Raw genomic sequence first — 22,153 nt, forward strand, 5'->3', positions numbered from 1 at the left:
AACTGAAGATTTGTGGACACAGAAAGAAGTTGTTTGAATTGTTAGTAACCTAGAGAATCCACTCATACCATTATAATTATTTATAGCTTTCTATGAAAATCCCTGTTATTTTGCAACCGGTGTGTCCACTAATCTTTAGTCATGCCGAGAGGAGCAGTGTGAGCACGTCCTCCACCATGCATTAATGTTGAGACATCTTATACAATTTTTGTAGGAATATTCAAAGGAAAGGTCAGGATGATGATATTGAAAATAATGTGACATTTTTACTAGAAAAGCATGATCAAACAATATTGTCTTAAACTTCTAAGCTAGAGAGCTTTGTACAAGATGATATAGTAACACGTAACTAAAGGGTGTTGTGGTGGTGCCCTACAAGTTCATGTAACAAAATATTATTTCCTCAAAGTTTACAGAAGATTCATACTTCAAAATTTCAGGATTTCATTATTACAAATTTAACTTAATGTGAAAAAAGAAATAATTATAAATTTGACAAAATATTGTGAATGTCTTTTAGATGAGTAATTGATACATGCATTTAAAAATTTTTTTAAATTAAAATCTAATCATGCACCCCTATCCCCGTTTTTTTTTCTGCAAGAATATATTCCAACTCAAAGGCAATCGATAATGCTAGCTACAGAATAGTCCCCGAGGTTATCGTTCGCCCAGTTAAAGCGATGAAATTCGTTTCTTCGCTTCGATAAAGTGTGTATGTGCGATGTATGATAGTGAGCATGCGTGCGTGAGTGCTTCACGAACTCTACAATGTGTTGAGCGGTCTCAGTCAGAAAAATGTAACAACTTAGCCGGCTATTGAACCACTCTTTTTTGGGAGTGGAGATTTAGCCGAGTGGTTCTGTCTGTGGCCTCTCAGCTAGGCGACTGATGCCGTATGTTGTGGGTTTGAATCCGATTGAAAACTATCCGTATTTTCACATGAATGATAGATATACTAATCAATATCAGTCTTCTCCCGAGAAATTTCGAAACATGATCGGCTAATTTGCATAACAATAAATATGTAAATTTTATTTTAATTATGCAATACACACATCACTCCATAGCATCAAAAAAAAATCCCACAATAAAAGGATAAAGTAATATTACATCCATATTTTCATTCAAAGTCTTCCAGTTCTCTCCAGAATAACATTTAAAATCAGATGTTTTATGTGATCCTCTGTTACTACATGTTTGTCTGTAGCCAGATTGCTAAAAACATGGACGTCTTTTTTAAACGTCCATGGCAAAACAGTTCCACAGACAAGTTCATACGGCAGTGTTCTCCCTAGGTTTTCAAGCATCACGTCTCCTTGACGCTTGTCTTGATCGCCGTGACGCTTGCTACAATGCCGTGACGCTTCAGATTTTTCCCGACATCCTTGATTGACAGCCCCACTTGACAGCTCAGTGTATTCATTGGCAAGGGACATCTGCCAAAACTAGCGTTATCAACATCGTTTTTAGTCCTGACGAGTTTACATTAATCAATTGACAAGTACATAGGTGTTGAAAAACACCAACCCAGCGGCACATAGGTGGCCGCGACTTTGATCATGTTGATCGAGTGTCGTGTCAATGGCCGTTTATCAAGTTACGTGGGGGGATTACAGTGATGTCGACGCCGTGAAAATGCTGGTGGTCAAAGCTATCGGTCAAAATTGCGACCCTCAAAAAAGGTTTTTAAGGCGTCTATACCTGATGACAGTTAGTCTACATGAAATCTCCTTGGCAGTTTTACGAATGTGCATTTGTATTTTAATTATTTTTCTGTTCTGTTGAGACAAACGGTTAAATTATCAGAGCAGGAGAACGGTAGAGTTCGTGGGCTGCACACGTTACATGTGCGTCATATTACACTACGCTGACCTGACCTGGTCAGGGCTTGACAATTTTTTTTCCAGTTCACTTGTCCATCGGACAAGTGGATTTTCAATTTCACTTGTCCTCTCAAAAATTTTACTCGTCCTCCATTTGTAATAATCAAGACCAAAATACTTGCGATGAATTCCGTAGCGGCTTTCAGGGCTTTCTTATCTTGGTAATTTTCGCCGATGTTGACGCGGATTTTTTTTAAAAGTTTACATTGAAGTAGGCCTGCGTATGGTCTGTGTGTTCCCGGCGTTATACAGCCTTCACCACAAGAGGCCGTATAACGCCGGGAACACACAGACCTGTACGCAGGGCTAACATTGAATTTGAAGGTACATATCATGCATCAGCTTCCCGTGTTTGGCAAGCATAAATGCTGTCGTAAAAAGATTGGTCAGTTTCTGTCGCTGGTCGTCGTCATTCGGTTCAAGCATTGCGAGTGCATGCGATCGGATTGTTGGCAAGTGAAACCCTATCGGGCTCAGCGGGACCCACAAAATCTCCACAATCATTGTCCCCGTCACGATCTCATCTGCGATGCGCCAAACAGTCCAAATGCGGTTGACTAAACTCGTGAGACCTTACCGATTCAATGCGAAACATGTCGTATCTGTCAAGAAAAGCATTTCACTTGGTTTGGCCATGGAGGTAGTCTCTTCCTACCTCCATGGTTTGGCAATGGTGGGGTATTTGAGACACGACGTACTGAACATTTTGGAACCGTCATATTTCAACCAAGGCCACTGTGCTTTCCATTTCGGGAGATAACATCTACGGCGTTTTTCCTCATCATAACGCTTATGTTTAGATCTTTTGTCAGAAACATCGTTCTAATCATCACATCGAGTCGTCAATTCTCAGACAATCCCACTCAGGCTGGCCCTCATCACAATGTCGTTTCTCAGAGTTACACAATGCCCATCGTCGTAAACGACTTGCCTCTTTACGGCAACAACTTTGCTTGATTTTTGCGTAGGTCTGCGGAGCTGAAATTACGCTTTGGCTCGCGAAAATGCACAATGCCTTGTTTGCATTAGTGGAAATATTACCGTAAAATACTCATATTTACAGCGATCACTCCACAAACTATCTGCCAACAATGTTCGTCTACCTCGCGAGGGTGCATAAATGATTTTGAAGTACTGCACGGTCGATTGCCAATAAGCACTATGGCATTGGGTTTTGCAATTTTTTACCTAATTTGTTGGGGCGGAGCAGTCAGCATACAACAAAGAAATGCTGTTTACGCCAAATTTTAAGCGACTTTTTAATTGGACGATGAAACAATGTCATGTCTATCATCGAAAAATTGCAACATTGTGTGAGTCGGCAAGTGAATCGCAGAAGAACGTCACACTTGTATCTAAAAAAGTCAGTGATTGACATTTATTTTGTGTGAACGACAACGCAAATCGGGCGACACGTGCACAAACCACAACTTAGGTTCGCCTTGATTGCGCCAGAAGTTGTATAAACAACTTGTCCGGCGGGCGACCAGATTTTATTTTCGACTTGCCCGAACGTAAATTTCACTTGTCCTGGGCGTCGGGCGATAGGAATTGTCAAGCCCTGCTAGTCTAGATGTTGGGGTCACTGTCATTTTACAAGTTTTTTGGCAAATCGTGCAATCGTTCTTTTGCATTCTTGTCATTCACTGTCAGCAGTCCGTGCTCAGTACAGGCGGTATCCCCGTAGCATTGACCTCATGTCCCCTTTTTATATGCCTTTGGAATTTTCACTACGCAAAGAGCATGCGTAGTTACCAACTCGTCAGCAAAAGGATATGTTTGCCTGCAAACCAGAGCCAATACTTCAGGCGATGGAATAAATAAAAAATCCAAAGTCACGTCCATTGACTGGCACGGCCAAGGTGGTGAAGGATGTTGCCTGGCCTGAACTTGCAGAGCTTAAGCCATTGAGGCACGGCTTCCACGTAGTTTAGCCGACTTGTTTGGGAGTTAACTTTGGAGTGTTACCGTTCATTACCGACTTAATCGAGCTGCTTAATACGTCGGATACCAGTTTGTAATGGTATTGCTGAGTTGTTTATATCCGTTCCATCAGAGGAACAAGTCAAGCCATCCTGTGAAAAATACGTTCTCATTTTCAGTCAGGCACAACTGAATAAGTGACTTTCGTCTCGCACCATCGGCACCATCTTCCAAGTTGTTTGCAAGAGGTAGCTTTCTAGATTAGCATTGCCGAGTTGGTCAAGTTCGGCCAGGCAGCCAAGTACGTCCAACTCCGCCAGAAAACGTCACCATGCTATCCTGCCAAGTCTGTTTAAAAGCAGTAAAAAAAAAACAGCCCCTCAGATGTGGGGACTGGTGGACAGGGTTCTGCACCTTTCCCTATCTATCGACTCCCTGCGAAACCCATTTTGAGGGGAAAAGGCGTTCCTTGTCAGAAAACCTGTCCTCGGATGATCCCTAAACGCACAGGGGATAGCAAAACGTAGTGCCATCGACTTGGCAGGAAAGGGGTACCCAAAAAGGCCCTGATTACAACCGAGTTGGTAGAATAATGGTCACCAGTGCTTACATTCTGGGTACACCGAATTTCAAGTGGATTTTCACCAACTTGGCTGGAAAAGGGTTAAACATGGTGGCTGACATGGCTGCTGCCATATTGGAATGCAATGTGAACTGGATCTCGATCATAGTCCGTCCATAAAAAAATCATCAATGTAAATCACAATCAGTCTCACCAGTCAAACACTTCTCATCTTTCTTTTGCGGCCCATTCTGGATCGAAACATGGGAATGTGATCAAAGGCCCTGCTAGTGCTACACCGTCTATCTCTGTGTATACTTACATGTAACTTATCGACAATGTACATGTATACTGACTATTATAAGAGAAGGCCATCTTTGTTGGTCGTAATAGTCTATGTAGAATGAAAACTTGTGAACAACCCAGCTGATTCTTCTATTGCCTCTCAACACTTACGGACATTTTACCTGACCCAGTGTTCTCCCTGAATAAGGTAACAGGGGCGTGGCTCCCTCTAGTAAATTCCAAGCACCCTCTTGCCAGAAATGAAAATGATTTATTTTTTTGAAAAATAACACAATGAAATGTACGGGGAAAAAGTTGACAGTGATTTACAAGCAAAATGCAAGCATGAGCATTGATCCTGCAGGCTGCAAACGTAATTCTCATCAATCTTGCAAATCTCCCGAGTTTGTGATGTCATCCGAGATCATAAGCCCATATGCAACTCATCGATGGCAGCCATATTTGCATGGCTCAGGCCGTAACGTAATAGCCACGGTCCCTCCATAGGGACCGTGCATTAGGTAGTCGACTTAGCTGAGTAAACATGCCAAGGAGCTTGAGGGTAACCAAGGACAGCAGAGTACTCTGAAGTTTTTATAGGAGGTTAGAATTTCGCTTGTGTATTCCTTCCCAAAGCAAAAAGACCAATTTTTAGGCTCGGCCGGACGTGTATGAGGATGAGAACACGTGAGTTTATGGTGATAATTTTGACATCGATGAATAAATGTATGTCTGTCGCTATGTATTAGTTTTCAAAAAATGTAATCTTCATTGAAGCCGTGAACTGGAATAAAAGTTATGGAACACTGTCTCAGATCTCTTTTCCTTTGAGTTTTTTATATGAAAAAAATCTGAAAAAAACTACTCCCCAAGTGCCACCAAATAACACCATTTTAATCTCTGTTTTTCAAAAGCTCTGACAGCAGGAGGGGAACATCCCCCTCCTGACCTCCCCCTGCGACCGCTTACGCGGTCGATTGTGGTGCTTTGCACCACGTCTTCGCCCTCTTGTAAAAAAATCTTGGGGAAAACACTGTGACCCATACCATACTTCACACCTTCCACCTTTTCACCAGGTTGAAAGTTGCAGAGCGCCTAGTGTGTAGACAAACTTTGCATGCAACAGCTTGTAGCTACACAGAGCGTGTGAACTAACGGATGGTGGGAATATTTTAAAGCGTAGCGTGACAGCTACACTAAAATGGCTGTACGTTGAAAATCTCAATTTACATAACTTACAGCTGCATGATATTTTAGGCCCCCTCCCCCAAAATTGGAATAAACACCCCTCCCGATTTTCAAGCTGAGACAGTCATTCAACCTTGTCAGAAATACCTGGAGAAAACATCGTAATACCGTGAACAATATGATGCCATGATTATAATTATCACTCAAATGCAATTAATAATTATGTTTGATATAGGAATGTCTGCGACATGAGCAGTGGTGGTGATAGTAGACGAACCAAAAGAAGTTCATCTCGAGATCGTCCCTCTTCTCACAACAAAAACCATAGCAGGTCTCAAAGACAAAGCAGAAGCCGCAGCAACAGCAGAAGCAGCAGCAGCAGTAGTAAATCAAGTCCTCAAAGTCAAAGACGCAGAAAATCAAAAGGTAGAAGTAAGAGTCCAAATTTACGCAGGATCGGCAATTTCACAAGTAGCCAGGATCCAAGGGATGTTGATTCTCGAGTCTTCATTGGAAACCTTAATACTTCAAGTTTAAGAAGTGGAGAAATTGAAAAGCTGTTTCTTGAGTACGGAGTTGTCACAGGTTGGTATAGGTAAAGAGGAAAGAAATGTTTTTAACAAATTTTGTGAGTCACAGTTTAGTGGAGTATAACATCTAGGCTTAGACAGTTCCACATTTTACAGTTATTTATTAGTTCTATACTATTACTACTGGGCTTATTTTTTGAAAATGGCAGGAGAGCTAAAATTCACTCTCCTAAAGCTATCTGGGCGAGTGGTAGGCGAGTGATTTAGCAGCTCCCCTGAAAATAGTCAGGCGAGTGAAAAAAAAAGTGTCATCTCTTGTGATTTGAATATGGCACTGCTTAAATTAGGAGAGTGACTGAACAGGTCCCCTGAAAACAGTATGGAGAGTGCATGAATAAAATTTATTATGAAAACAATATGCACTAGCTGTCTTTCTTATTGTTATGCAATAGAGAAGGGAGAAAATATGGCACAGTACAATAAATTACCCACAATCGTGTTTGCTTTGTACCAACGACGTCAATTTTCTTATAACTTTTTCAGTTCTGCATAAAAGCAATAATATGCAGACTCAAGATAATTGATTAATTATATTTATTAAAAGTAAGTTGAAATATTGTAGTATAAATTTAAAAGAAACTGTTAAATAACCATAAAAGTCACATTCTGCTGGTACTACAAATGCCACAGTTTTGGGAAGCAAGTTATGACCAACTGAAGGGGTCATTCTCTGAAAAAAGTTAGCATGTAAATTTCTTTCGTCTTCTATTTGGAAAAAAAATCAATATCCTTTTGTTTCATAAAACTGGTGCAACGAGTCTCACTACTTTCAGTCACTTTATTCTGTATTGCTGAGGACACAATCAGTGGAAAATTTGCAAAAATGCTATCTCCTCTCTCAATCAAACACAATTTTCTTATTCCTTTGTGTCTTTAAAAGTACTCAGAATTTTTACAACTAGTCCAAGAATTTATCTACACATGGGAGACATGGTAGACTTCAGGGGAATCTACATTGGTACAAATCATGATGTATTATGGGCAATCTGTAGTACTGTGTATGGGTTATATATTTTGATAGATGGAACAGGATAAGCAGTGTTCTCCCACCCAAATGTTCATAGCATATTGGCTAACTTTCAACATTTTTCGAACAATAAATATGCAGAATTGTGGCCTCTGTTGTATTCATGGACAAATAGATGAAGTTATACTTTTTAAAAGGACATGTAACTTTCTCATGATTTTTTTCATACAAGCCTTTTAAAAATACAATATGGTATGCACATTAGATATATTGGCATTTAGACAAAAGCCTACCAAAACAACAGTGCTGTCATCAAACATGTTTGGTTTTGAACATGGAGGTATTTTTTTACCTCCATAGTTTGAGCTACGCCGAGTACGCGAACAGAACTAGATTTTACACTGAATCGTGCTACCAGCAGTCCACAGTCAAGTTATGTTTCATTTGTTTACGTTTGCGGCCCGCTGAAACATTCTGCATGCTCGTTGGTCTTCAACCAAAGTTAACTTGGCCGATTGTTACCGCGATATATCGAAGTGATCACAAGTTTACATTTCACAAAACAAAACGAATTTATCATAACAGCCACGTCGAGGTACACGATCCGCGGTGTGTACACTTGAAGGCTTAGAGGGCCGAGGGCAAGAGGTACCATTTTACGACAGTCACAGAAAACTCCTATGCTGTACGCCAAAATGTCGCAAAAATGTACGTCTTTTAAAGTTTTACGGTAGAATGAACTCATGATCGTTTCGTGATCTTTTTTTTAGAAGTATTGGGCATCTCTCCAACTTTTCAGAGTCAATTTAATTATTTTAAGCTTTCAAAGGACCAAGAGACCTAGCAGTCGCTCAGGCTAAACTGTTTAAATAGAGATTATGCATTTGTTTCCGCGAGTTGCGACGTGTAGTCCCAGTTATCATGTCGTAGACATTTTCTCCACGTTCGATCTCTTAAGCAATATGATCCTCGTTTGTCACGCATATTTTTCCTATGAAATCTTGCTGCGGCAGGATAACCGTTTGTGTTTTGAACACTTCGAAAGAATATGGCAGCCAAGAAAACGGAGTTGGTTTGAGAATGTGAGAATGAAGGGCTGTACTTTGTACATTTGTGTACGTGTAAATTCCGAACCGTAGTGGTGCTATATTGAAGTGCTATAGGCCCACCGCCGATACACTATCACTAGACGAGTAGTATTGTAATACTGTATTACATTGTTGCACCTAAATCGATCCATTCCATTGCTAGAATGTGCTTGCCGAGAACGTAATTCATGCTGAAGTGAAGTGAACTGAATATTGAAAGCATAATTTTATTCGCTACACTGTGCTTTGTGCGTCGATCGGAGGAGATTAGAGTATGTTACATTTTGGATACAACGTGTAGTGTGCCTTTGGTCTCCAAAACTTGAGTCCCAGCCGTGGCGCGAGCGGCTAATCGCTCTCGCGGAATTTGATTTGCACGAGCGGTAGGCGAGCGGAGGGATCGCTCGCCTCAAAAGATAAGGTCTGTTACTATGGGTAGTTCATTATGTACATGTATCAAATAGATAGTAGTCTGTCGTTGGCTCACATACAAGATACTTGAGCAAAAGAACCACCGTGAAATAATTTGGCATATAAGTAAACTTGTCCAAGAAATTGCATGCCCAATTGTGTTAATAATTTTGTCAATGAGTGATATACAGAAATAATTTGCATGACATTTTTGTCCCTCTTCACAAGTCTCAGCATTTGTGTGACCAGACAGCTGTAGTTACATTATGTGTGTGTCTGTTTATGATTGACTGCCTGGTTGTCCGAATGTTGTCTATGGAAATTGACCACAGTAGTACTACAGAATTCAGTGAAGCTTGTAGATTTGATTACTGTACATGTACTTACATGTACATGTACTCATGCATTCAATTCTCATCAAATACAAACATAGTGTCTGTGATGCTACATATATTGTACAGTCGCTTTTGGTCCAGTGATTTAAAATGTGCATGTCTTCAGGTCACATGCGCCTGAATGATGAAATTTAGATATATTGCATTTTAAGCTAAAAGCTAATTATCAAAATCTTCTGCCAGAACCTCTGTGAATGTCCTTATTTGATAGCTTTCAAATTTCATATGTTGAACTTACATCATGTCTAATCAAATAAAAGCTCATTATCAGCTAAGCCATTATATTGTGTCAAGTTGACATTTCTTCGTGTGTATCAATAAAATACCAAATGTTTTTGTAGGTCTTTAATCAGTTGCTTTGATAACATATTCTCCTAAAATTTGCAGGAGTATCTCTTCATAAAGGATTTGCATTCGTACAGTTTACTAACAGAAGTTGTGCAGAAGCAGCTGTCAAGGCATATCACGGCAGCATCATAGCTGGTTCTCGTGTCGGTAAGTAGCAAATGAAGTCAAATAAGTAACTGCAGCTAAATATCATAGTTATTTGCACATTTGTAGTAGGTTAAATATAATTGAGCATAAACAGTTGCTATGAATACCTCAAGATAAAGTGCATGTTTGTAATCTTGTGATCCTGTAATCCTGTGGCCTTGTCAATGAGATTGGTGAGTAATTCCACATAATTTTGCAAATGAAAAGTAGCCTTACTCTCTCAGAATATATGATGGTTAACTTATATTTGCTTGATAATTGACTGCACTGTGCAAGGACGCCAACCCACATAGAAATGACTGTCGGCAACATCAAAAGACTTCAAAACACTTTACTGACCATTTACTGAACAGATCAGTTTTCTGCGGTCTCAAGTATGCAAGCTCATTCATGTGTCAAAAATAGTTATTCTCTACATAAACACAGCGGAGCTATATCGGCCGTTAGGTCGCTTGTTTCAAAATTTAGTTCATCCTTACTAAGTTGCATAAGCTCCTACCCTTGTTTAACTCGGTAAAGCTTGTTTAACTCGGTAAAACAGTCGGTAAAACTGCTCAGATCAAAGAAACTATTGAAAGATGTAAAACAATGAGACACCGAAGTTCCCGTGACAGCATCGCTAGGAAAATACTACGTTTTTTCAGTATGTTTATCAGGGTTCTCTGACCCTGCGCACCCCTGGTACCAAAATAGAAGAGTCCCACTCTGATGTCATATCCACCATTGTTTACAGTATTTTCATTCCCGCACGCTATCTGGGTTTTCATTCTCTTCACATGCATTTTCATTTCTGTAAAGCTATTAACGCTCCTTCTGTCAAGAGTTTTTACCTCTGACTACAACAATTTTGATTGCTGTGTTGCTGTTTTCACAAGATACTGACTGTTTGATCTTGGAAAGTTAAGTTGCTTTTACGTGCAGCCAACGCATTCCGGTGCGGTGACAGACAGTTCACTATGCTTTGCCATGCTGTTGATTGGCAGCATGCATGGTGTCTTCGTTCCAAGTTTACTAAATTCAAGATGTGAGTAAAACAGAAATTTCACCAAATTGCCACTTCTGTATCTAGGGATTGTGTAATCAGTTTGATTAGAAAATATTTCGTCAATTAAGCGCGGAAATCGTCGCTGACTTTTGCTTTCTTTTGGCTTGGTTGTATATCAATTTTTTCTGTCCTTTACAATTTCTTTGGATGGGTCGGTGGAGTTAAATGCCACTGCTACCGTCAAGGGTGGGACATGTGAAATTGTTCTGTTGTTAACATTATTCATACAAATTGAAATGAGTAATAACAAGTGACATTGTAAAACAAAGAAGCTACAAATAATCTGTCTTCCTTTCGTGTGATCATGAGGAAGTTAACCAGTCGGTGCCATTGTGAACATTTTGTGGCTGAACCTCATAGCGTCATGGGTAACAGTGATAGCGTAGGGTGAGATCGAAAGCGTCGCGGCCTTGAATGATAGCGTCATGGGCCGCGACGCTGTTTTGGGCTGGGGAGAACCCTGGTGTTCCTTATCTTTTCAAATTGTATGCAACATATTCATTTGAAATATAACTCATGCATTTTCCACCTTTTTCAAATCTCTGGCAATTGAAGAACATTTATCACAATCATCTTCACAAATCAGGCTTTGAAAACACTAAGGAAATCTGTGAATTCAGCATAGATGATAATGGTAACAATTACAACCTTAGCCTGAGGCAATTGCTTGTGTCCTTTCCATCAGTTCCTTTGCAAACATTTGTAGAAAAGGACCCAATTAAATAATAACACATGAGAGCGAGGGCAATATCACGATTTATTGCCTGCCCAAGGGATGGTGCTCATGATCGAAATATTGATGATGCCCGAGCCGTAGGCGAGGGCATCATCAGTATTTCGATCATGACCACCAGCCCGAGGGCAGGCAAAAAATCGTGATATTGCCCTCGCTCTCATGTGTTATTATTTTTATTACACCGAACAAGCAAACATGCAAAAAAAAACAAAAACACAAAGACTTCTTCGAGTACAGTTCGCCTGAGTCCGGACCTCAGTGTAAAATGTTGTCAGTGCCGAGTCTGGGGTTGCCGCTAAAGTTTGCCGATCTCCTCGGTGGCGTATCCAAATTTGTTGCTTGCATAGTCGCTGAACACAGAAATTGCATTCATTGTTACCATTTTTGTTCGTTTGCTGTTTACCTGCATCAAAATATCGTCTAACTGTGCAGGTGACAGCTCTGCATGACGTTTCGCAGCCATAAGTTGCCGACTGCAAAGTACAACAAGCGAACGACAATTTGTTTTGCGCAGAAAGGATGCGCAGTAAGTAAAATGACGTCATCCATGTAATATCAAATGCAGAGGGCATCATCAAGTTCGCAGAGGGCATCATCACATTCGCAGAGGGCATCATCACGTTCTTTTACATGTCACGTGAGTCGTGTTTAACCAATGGCAGTGCACGCTGAATGAGTGAGGTGTAATAAAGACATGATCTAAAATTGAAGCCCTAGGTAAAGTATGTAAGTCGTGGTAGCAAGTATTAACAAAATATGACACTGGTATAAAAATGTTTTAAAAGTGTTACACATCAATGACAAACATTTGTACATAGCTTTCGATGACTTTCCCATCTTTTGAATATGGAAACAGAGTTTCTTGCCAAGGCCAACTTTGTTCAAAGTAATCATTTTGAAAAGTTGACATTGATTTTGCAGTTTTATAAGAATTAGGAAGCAGCACCATGTCCAACCCAGTACTGCTGTAAATTTTTGGGATCAGCCCTCTCATGCTAGCTGCAACAATTGCTTGAAGCATTTGCCATCTCTTCAGTGCAATAATGAAGGGAAACTTCCTCAATGAAAGCCAAGTTTTATGGTGAAAGTCGTGTCAGTCATGGAACATATGCATAATCAATGCAGACAATTTAGTTGCTCATGGTATAAGGTCTACAATTGACAAACTGTTCCGTCATATCCAGCGGAAATGTAAATAGCTTTAAATGGTGACAACCCATGTTGATATCTTTGTATTTAAATTGTTCCCTCTGAAAATATAACACAACCCTTCTTATGAAGTGGAATGGCCCCACTTCAGATTCATATCTATAAATGATACGGTTGCCATGACGTCATTCCTCAGCAACCAACCTTCCACAAATACATTGGGAAGCAAGCAAGGTCAACTTCTGTCAATTTTGCCACTAATTTCCGAATTTCCCTAGGAAAATTGTCATCACCAAAGAATATATGTATGAAAAAAAGGTTATTATCCCAAGTTTGGTAAGATGCTGGGTCGTTTAAACTGCTGTGCAACTTGTCAAAATACAGACGCTTCACTTGAATATGACACAATATTAACCAAACTTTGTGTAATGGTCCCTTAGTATCTGATAAAATTTTTTTGCAAAATGCGAGAAAAAATTAGTGGCATATACAAATATAACAATAAAAGCGAAAATATCAGATGTTTCACCACTGGATAAAACATATGTAAACTTTGGTTTTGATATTTTCTTTGCAGACTGTAACCTTGTTAATGAAGGTAAAATGGGTGACAGACATCGATCTAGAGCCAGTATGGATCGAGATAGAGGAAGCAGAGAAAGCAGTAGGCTAAGGTACATGTTAATGTGGTTTTGAAAACACTGCTAAGAAAACACAGCTTTGATTACTTCTAAATCTTTGAGAATGTTATGAGTAGTGCTTTGCATGTGTGCAATTATAATAAGTTGAAAGTGAGTGCATTTTGAATTGCTTATTTCCAAATGTATAGTGTTCCTTGATGCAGTGAGAATTACTTAAATATTGTTCATTATTACATGCCTTGTATATCGAACGTCGCACGCTCCATAGTATTCAATGATAACTCATCGATGACGTTGTGGGCCGCATTGTCATCATTGGACTGAAAGTGAACCGGAACTATTTTCAACTTGACAACTTCGAGATGTAAAATGATAAAATTACATGTTTTACATACGAAATACTGCTTTCACAAAATTATGTGAAAAGAATTTGACAAACCGCATAACAGTCATTTAAATAAATCAATGCGCCATTGGATGATGAAAATCATTCTATTTTTTCAACAGATTTTCGTATAACATGGAAATAAAGCATATAATTGTCATTTTTATGTAAAACCAAAATTTTGGAGTTAAAGGGACAAAGTCAGCCATTTTTCATGAATTTTGTTTGATTGAGATACTACTTATATTGTTTGACATGTCAAAAGATAATGAATGAATGGGTGACCATGCATGATATATTCGACCCTGGTTTTAGGCATGATAAACGAAACCATCGCGAAAATGAATTAATGGTCATGACCATTAATTCATTTTCGCGATGGTTTCATTTAATTCGTCTAAAGCCGGAGTTGAATATATGCATGGTCACCCATTCATCATCTTTCAACATGTCAAACAATATAAGTAGTATGTCGTATCAAACAAAATGCATGAAAAATAGTTGACTTTGTCCCTTTAAAATTATGCAACAGAGGTATGTAATAACAATACCCTATTATAGCCCAAACAAGGGACTATGTACCATCGAGGCAGGAGACCATTTGCCCTCCATACGTCAGGCAAAAGGTCACCTACCCTTGGGCACAATAAGCCGAGGGAGACAATGAATCAAAAGCATATTTGTGTGAAGTTTTTTTTTGTAGAGCTTATATGATGTCATTCACTTTTTGTAAATAAATTTAGTTAGTCCAATGGATTAAAGTGTGGTAGTATGTGATTTGATGTGTTTCAGAGATTATGACAGGTATGATGCTTATGACAGACCTTATGAAAGAGAGAGACGATCACGTGAGAGATCACCATTAAGACCAGATCCATATGATGACAGGTACAGAGACCCTCCACCTATTAGGTAAGGCCATTGCACATAATTACTTCCAATATGTCGCTTTCGAGTTCATGTGGAAAAGAAGTGATTTTCAAGTTTGGCCAATTGGGGCACTGCTATGTTTGGACCAAAAGGTTAATTTTTATATCCTGTTACACGATAATGTGAATAGAGTTTACATTACAAATTACGTACCCCATCAGGTCAATTTGTACTGAAATGCACCCTCATGCCATGCAGGGTTAAAAAGGCTCTAAGTCTCAATAAATATGTATAGAAAGAAGGAAGGCAAGACTTTCCACTCATTCCCTAACATAGCCATGTGTAGTGGAGGGCTTCATCTGTGTGAAGAATGAGTCCAATGGGGTCTCGCAACAGCTGAGCTGCAGAATGTATTTTTAACTCACATTTGGTATATCATACTATATGTATATATTTTATCTTATATTTTATCTTATCTGATAATTAAAAGACAAAATCTTGCAAACAAAGTCCACTCTTTCATGTTCATTTTGTTGACCAACTTCACTTGTGGCATTCTGATTGCATAGCCTGCTATGGACTTAAATCTTAGCCCTTGTTTTGGAAAAATTTCAGGTGCCCTCATCTACCAACAGTCAAAATACTATACTCTTCCTTACAACTTGAAACTGACATATTGTACAGAGTTCCGAAATTACTCATGACTCACACTCTCTTACTTAGACTTTAGAACACTACATACATATGATCAAGACAACCTCTGTCTTGAAATCTTTTACAGTCATGACTATATCTCATTCGTTTATGTTTACCATGTCAAGTAAGATCTGAGATAGGCTTTTTGTCCATGAAAATATATAAAGACATCAATATCCATAGTCTGTTTAAACATTACACTGCAGTTATATGTCACCATCAAGTCAAATTGGTCAAACCTAGTGAGGGATACAATCCCATATGTTGCACTTTAACAAAGACTTGAACATTTGGAGGCCTTTTGAAAGAAAAGATACTGTAAACATGATTTTTACAAACAAAACCTACCATAATGTACCATACCAACTGAACAAATCAGAGTATTATATACCTATATCTGTAACCTATATCTGTGTGAGTTTCATTATGCAGTAAGTTTTGGTATAAGAGGATGGGGAGTCTAATAACCTTAAATTGGAGCATAATAACTTGTGGTGCTATACCATTTGACCTTTGACGCCCATAAGTGTTATGTAAACCAGAAGTTCTGGTATCCTAGAACATTGTCTGCTTCTGCATTTGTCCTTGGTGAGTCTTTGACAATATCTTCACTTTTACATTGTACTCTGACATAAAACCCAGTATTTTGTGAATTACCCTTACATCATATTATGGATTACTTTAAGGCGTGGTGACAGATATCCTGATGATCCTTTTGACCGCCGTGATCCGTATGGTCGTCGTGATGAATACTATCGGGATAGACGTGAAGGAGACCGATACCTAAGAGATGAAAGAGATGATCCCTACAGGTGTGTGTTGTCAGAGATTACAATATATGGAAAGGGCAGTGGTAAATAGCCAGTTTTCCATTGTTTTATGTTTTCTACCATCTGTAACCATATCATTTGCAAAGCTTGGGTCAGATAGTTTGATCTGATCAATCACATCTTATCTCAGTCCGCACGACAACCGGGCTTTTCCGGTACCATTGCATGACCGGTAATATTAGCAAAACTGGCGTCTTTCAGCGGCGTCATTAAAAATAAACAAAAGCCAGAAATATCGTCAGAATAAAGATGCGGTTTTCTAATAAACTAAGGTATATTTTTACTATTTTGGGGTGGTAAATGTTGACTGTAGGTCTGAAGAATATTATCAAATAATTTGTGGGAGATATACTTATTTTAAACTATAATTTTATCGCTTGTCAATCGGGTAGCTAAAAATCACTTGATTTAGAACAAGCTCAACTTTTAAAACTTGTATTTTTTAGTACTTTGTGCCCTGTGGGCACAAGGTACTAATGTGATGGCGCGGCCCAATATGGCCAACATAGTGGGCCGTATGCTGTGGACGCAGGTATCTCAGAAACGCTTCAGTAACTTTTTCTGAAATTTGGTCTGGTGGTCACTTGGGCATGTATCTCAAACGGTCTTTTTCTTTTTTTGATTGAATCATTTTAAAGTCACTTTTTTAGCTTTTTTCTGAAAACCACTATTTTCACTTTTTCCTCAAAACCACTGATTTGATTATTGTGATGTTTGGCATGGGTGTTCGTATAGTTGAAATACCGTCAGAAATGTTCAAAATTTGGTGATACATGCCTCACATTATTTTTAAACAATATTTTTATCCATTTTTATTTTATATTTACTTGATTTTGCCTCACTTTCGCTAAAGCTACCGTCTGCGCATGCGCACAACTGTAGGACAAAATCTGAGTTGAAGAATCGAAACGGACGCCATCTTGTTTCTCGGTATGGGCACATTTTTGGTAAAGTTGACAGTGATGCACTTTTGCAGCTGTCGTGTATTTTTTGGTACGAAAGGCGCCTTTGATCGACTGAAGAATGATGGCCTCCGTAGGCGATAAACACCAGTACTGGCAGGCATATTCGTTCTACTGAGGAAGTAATCCACTGGCCCGTATAGGTCAGGGGCTCACTTAGGGGAGAACCACTTGATTTCTGGGGGGGGTATAGAGGATTTCGAGGAAAAAAAATTGTCACCAGGTGAAAGAAAAGAAAAAATTAAGCCTGTAATGGCTTGAGAAAAAAATATTCTCATAACAGACAGAAATAAAAAAGGAATTGTCACAATGCTGTTGAAATGAGCAAAATTTTGGAAACTTCATTCTCATGTATTCTTTGCTGGCATGCTGCCAAAGGCACGAAAATGTTTTTAACCACAAGTAATTCTTATGTGTTTTCTTCCAGCACTTATGATATAAGCATTCACTACTTTACACCTCGGTGCACTCGATGTTTTTCTTCCCTTTTCTGACCCAAGAAATCATGTTTCAATGGTATAGGCAATATCTAGATGGGACTATTTGACTTGTGTAAATCGTGAAAATTTAAAACACAAGATAGGAGTCAATAAACTAGTGTTAAAACCAATACATTATTCTCTCAATATAAATATGTTTATGTTAGAAAGATTACAAGTTGACAATGAAAATTGAGGAACAACAAATATAATGAAATACAATGTGTGAGCCTTGTTTCTCTGACCACAAAAGATAACATCTCCCCTGAGAACATAAAGGAATTGACTGTTTTAAAGAAAAGCAGGTATATAGTACTGATCAAAGTTGATTTGCTAAAAAAGTGTTCTATAATTTAAAGTTGTATATATAATAGACTTTCCATTTTGTTTGTCATTTGTTGGAATGTAAAATGAATAAATAAAAACATCCTGTGATATGTGAAACACTGGCTTAAATTTGAAAAATTGCACTGCTACTCCATTTGAAAAAAAAATTGATGCAGGTCTGACTGTAGAAATCAAAAAATGCTGTCTCTCTAACAAAAAAAAAGTTCCCATACCCACTTCCTGCATACCCCCCCGAAATCAAATGGGTCTCCCCTTAATATGCGCATGCGCACATAACAAGTTAGCGTTGTTTTTCGAGGACTTTGAAAAAAAACCCCGAGGCCTTCATGTTTCTCGGTCAGTTGCGAATTTTGACGTTTTAAAGGTTTTAGCGTATATTTGATTGCTGTCATGTATTTTTTGGCACGAAACGCTCCTTCGATAGACTGAAGAATGATGGCCTCCGAGGCTCCGTACTCGGTACTCCCCCAGTACCGGCGAATCCATTGCTTTTAATAGCGAGGCAACCCGACCGGCGGCCCGTACTAGTAATAGCTGGGTGAGAGCGAGGGAATGCTCTGTCCTTCTACCTCCGGCCTCCATGTCATAACAAACTGGCGTCTTTTTATGTTAACGTACTGTCCTTTCGACACAGCGATTCCTTTTAGTTTTCTGTTGCTTATTTTGGGTAATTTCGACAGTTGTGCATTGATTTTGACATCATTTTTGACTTCGATCGCTAAAGTGTGTGCTTTTAAGGTAATATGCACCTCGAAAGTGAAAGACTTAAACTTTTGCTCTAACTTTCCTCAAGGGATCTTTCAATCATTCTCTTTCAAAATCAAGAATAAAAATAGGGGTCACCGTGCAAATTTTGGTACTAGAGAAACAAATTACCCAAGATTTACCGATATTAAAAATTCAAAATGGCCGCCATCCCAGTGTTAACTCAATGGAGAAAATAAAAATTTTCGAATTTCGAAAAACTGAGCCGGTGAAAAGTTTTCTTTCACCAAGAGCTTTAAAATGAACCCCCACATGTAGTATATCAGAAGAGAATTGTAAAAGTTTGAGAGTCCGAATGTCTGTCCCCGAGGTGCGTTCTACCTTAAAGTTTTATGTTGACCGATTTACTAAAAGGAAGTACGCGCACTTCAGAATCACGGCATAATCCGACATGGTAATTTGGCATGATCATCAGATCATACATGATCCGAGATTGCACTTTAGCAAGGTCACGATAACTAATGTTGTTTGTTTCACTGTCGTTTAATACCTATATTTCCACTAAAAGACCATTAGAATTTCCTCCTGGCTACTTTGAAATCGTGCACTGGCATGCATGTAGTTGTCAACATCACTATGCTTGTCATCTTCGCTTGCCAAGGTCTCCGCTCCGGGCAGCTGGATGCTTCCCGAAATCAGACCTTGGCTGATAGACCCCCTAAATCGTGTTTTTTAAAGCGCCACCACACGACTATATGTGACCAGTAAATAGCCAATCAGATAATCGGTTACTACGAATGTAGTAGTATAGGTCTTTTCCCACTTTTTTCTCGGTGTTACATTTACAAGTATTCGTGGTCACTGTTTACATTTCATGCTACTGAAATCTACTGCTGAAATAACTGATGTGTTCAAACGCTAAACAAAGGCCCAGCCGCCAGCGCGTCGTACCGCAAGATATTCCCAGCTGTCGCTCAACTAAAGGTGAAAACATCAACCCGCCAAACTCAAAAGATCGTGGTGCGAAATAGAAAAGTTCTACCCGCCGAAGTAAATCTGTTAAACCACTCCTCCAATTTTGACCTCAACATTTCATGATAAACCCATTACTCAGACGTTGTTCAGACATTGTGGTCCTGTCAACTGGCGCGGCCGGCAGCTATTCTGTTGTTCATATCTTTGGAAAATTGTAAACATTGTGAGACGATGAACAGGATTTACCAGAACAGAACATAGACACGCCGCGGGAGAAACAACTGGAAGCATGGCTCGAAAACATGGACTAAGACTTTGTGAAATATGCTAGAACTGGAAATCAAAGAACCGGATTTTGTTTGGGTGTTTGTTCAAAAAAATTGACACATTCATCACAGCTATACACTCATCGGTGAATTTTTCATACAAGCGTCAGTTTTTTCAAAGTCATCTTCTGCACTATCGCCATATTTATTCGTCGATTTTTTTTTTTCTTTGGGAGATATCTAACGCTTCACACGATACAAAGCATTACAGCCATACATTTCGTAACCCACGATCACTGTAACGGAACTTTTCGCCACCTCTCTGTATGACGAGAAAATCGCCCGTAACTTTATCCGCACCATGCAGTAAGATTTCCCCATGCATGACAATCAAATCCTGTATTAAACTCGGGCAAGATTGCCTTCCCACTCTTAAATTTCCGTTTTAGCCATTAGGGTGTCACAGGACGAAGGTAAACCAGAGACTTGGTTCAAGTCGGTGAATTCTCAAAAAATAAAATGATTTGAAAAGTTCCTCGTGTAAAATTTGGTAGCGATCGAACGCGTTTTTATTTAGTCTGTGCAGCTATAGCAGTAGTGAATTAGTTTGTGCGGGTAAAACTCCCCTGTATCGCGTTCACCACACTCAACGCGTTCACATAATCCTACTCACACATTTCACATGAAAACAGAACGCAGATCATTGCATTCCAACCGATCACACAACTCACATGTTCACAATCACGCACTTGAACCAAGTCTAGTAAACCAGTAAGCAAATCGAGAGAAAAGCTGTGCACAAACAGTGCAGTGGTCGGCGTTTGGAAGGTAGGCGTGGTTTTCTCTTTGAGTGTAAGGCGTGCTCTGATTGGTCCGCCTGATTTTCTAATTCCATCAAACTCCTTAACGCAAAATAGTGGGGGTATCCCGCACGGCGTGGTTAGTGGAAGACTCCTGTCTGGCTAACGAGCCGTGCGAGCGGACGATGTATGCTTGTTTGTGGCGAACAAAAACCCATCGGCAATCGCCACGATCTCAAAAGCGTGGCGACAGCTGATTTCGTCGAAATTGATAAAACTAAGCAGTCCAAATATATGCTAAAGACAAAATAAAAAACTCTTTATTTAAAGCGCTTACTTGAAATTGTAAAGGAAGACAAAATATTACAATTACATTCTCGCGATTTCCATGAACTGGCCTTCCGACGCGATCACGCTGATACTGAGATCATGGAGGTTGTGCTGAGATAGACAACCATAGCCAAAAGCAGCAAAACTCAGCGACAATTCTGAGCTTTATTGACACAATATTTCATATCGCAGTATCAAATCAAACTGATTACAAAATCCCTGGATCAGCGATATTTTAGTGAAATTTCCACATTAATCATAACTTGTGAAAAGTAAACGTGAAACAAAGACGTCGTGTATGCTGTCGATCGACAGCATTGTGTGAACCATAAAACCAGCTGGCAGGCATGTGCATTGACTGCACATGATAAAAGCAAGTCGACATTGCAATATCAAACGGTCTACATCTTGTGAAAACAACGACGTAGCAGTGAAAGTTGTAATAGTCATCGGTAAAAACTCTTCACTGATGAACTGATAATAGCGTCAAACAAATGAAATTGCATATTTAGAGAAGGAAAACCAACGTCGCATCATGGCCTTGAGTGAGAATAAACAATGGCGGATGTGCGGAGTGGGACTATTCTATTTAGGTAACGGGGGTACGGAGGGACACAGATTCATGAAGGTACTGGCAAAACGTGCCATTTTCCTAGCGATGCTGTCGCGGGAACTTCAATGTCCCATTGTTGTAACACCTTTTCAATAGTTTTTCTGATCGGAAAAGTAATTTTATTAACTGTAATGATCTATTATACGCTCATCACCTTTCTGTATCGGGGTTTAACCAGGGTAAGAGCACATAAAGTAAAGTGAAGTAAGCCTTTATTGAAATCCTATCCCCATTGGGGATCTTGATCATAAAGTGCAATACAGGTTTTGCAAAATCAACAACAAAAGAGTATATATAGATGAGGATGTAACAATATGGTCATCAATATTTTACTCTTTTTCATTTTTATTTTGGTCTGAGTTCAAACAATTTTCCCAAATCACATAATGATGATTTGTCTGTTCTTGAAAAATGTTTATAAGGTCTTGTGTGTCTCTGAATGTGTTTTTTACAAATGTTTTAATTAGTTTACTTAAACATCATGTCTACTGTGTGGCTAATGAAGTTGCGTGTGGCTAATAAAATTAGGACCA

At 39.2% G+C, this 22,153-nt stretch overlaps 1 protein-coding gene across 3 annotated transcripts in view; it reads left to right on the forward strand.

Moving 5' to 3' along the window:
- LOC139117749 (nuclear receptor coactivator 5-like) overlaps positions 1-22,153 on the forward strand; it is a 57,065-nt gene that overhangs the window by 532 nt on the left and 34,380 nt on the right. The window contains exons 2-6 of one of the 3 annotated variants that reach the window (XM_070681003.1): positions 6,080-6,429; positions 9,683-9,790; positions 13,298-13,394; positions 14,539-14,658; positions 15,999-16,124. In XM_070681003.1, coding sequence (XP_070537104.1) covers positions 6,093-6,429; positions 9,683-9,790; positions 13,298-13,394; positions 14,539-14,658; positions 15,999-16,124 — 788 coding nt within the window. In that variant the 5' untranslated portion in view covers positions 6,080-6,092. Of the gene's footprint in view, positions 1-6,079; positions 6,440-9,682; positions 9,791-13,297; positions 13,395-14,538; positions 14,659-15,998; positions 16,125-22,153 lie in introns of all 3 variants that reach the window. The other 2 variants (XM_070681005.1, XM_070681004.1) reach the window with 2 other exon arrangements.

The sequence above is a fragment of the Ptychodera flava genome, chromosome 18, assembly GCF_041260155.1.
Source record: "Ptychodera flava strain L36383 chromosome 18, AS_Pfla_20210202, whole genome shotgun sequence".
Classification (NCBI taxonomy): domain Eukaryota; kingdom Metazoa; phylum Hemichordata; class Enteropneusta; family Ptychoderidae; genus Ptychodera; species Ptychodera flava.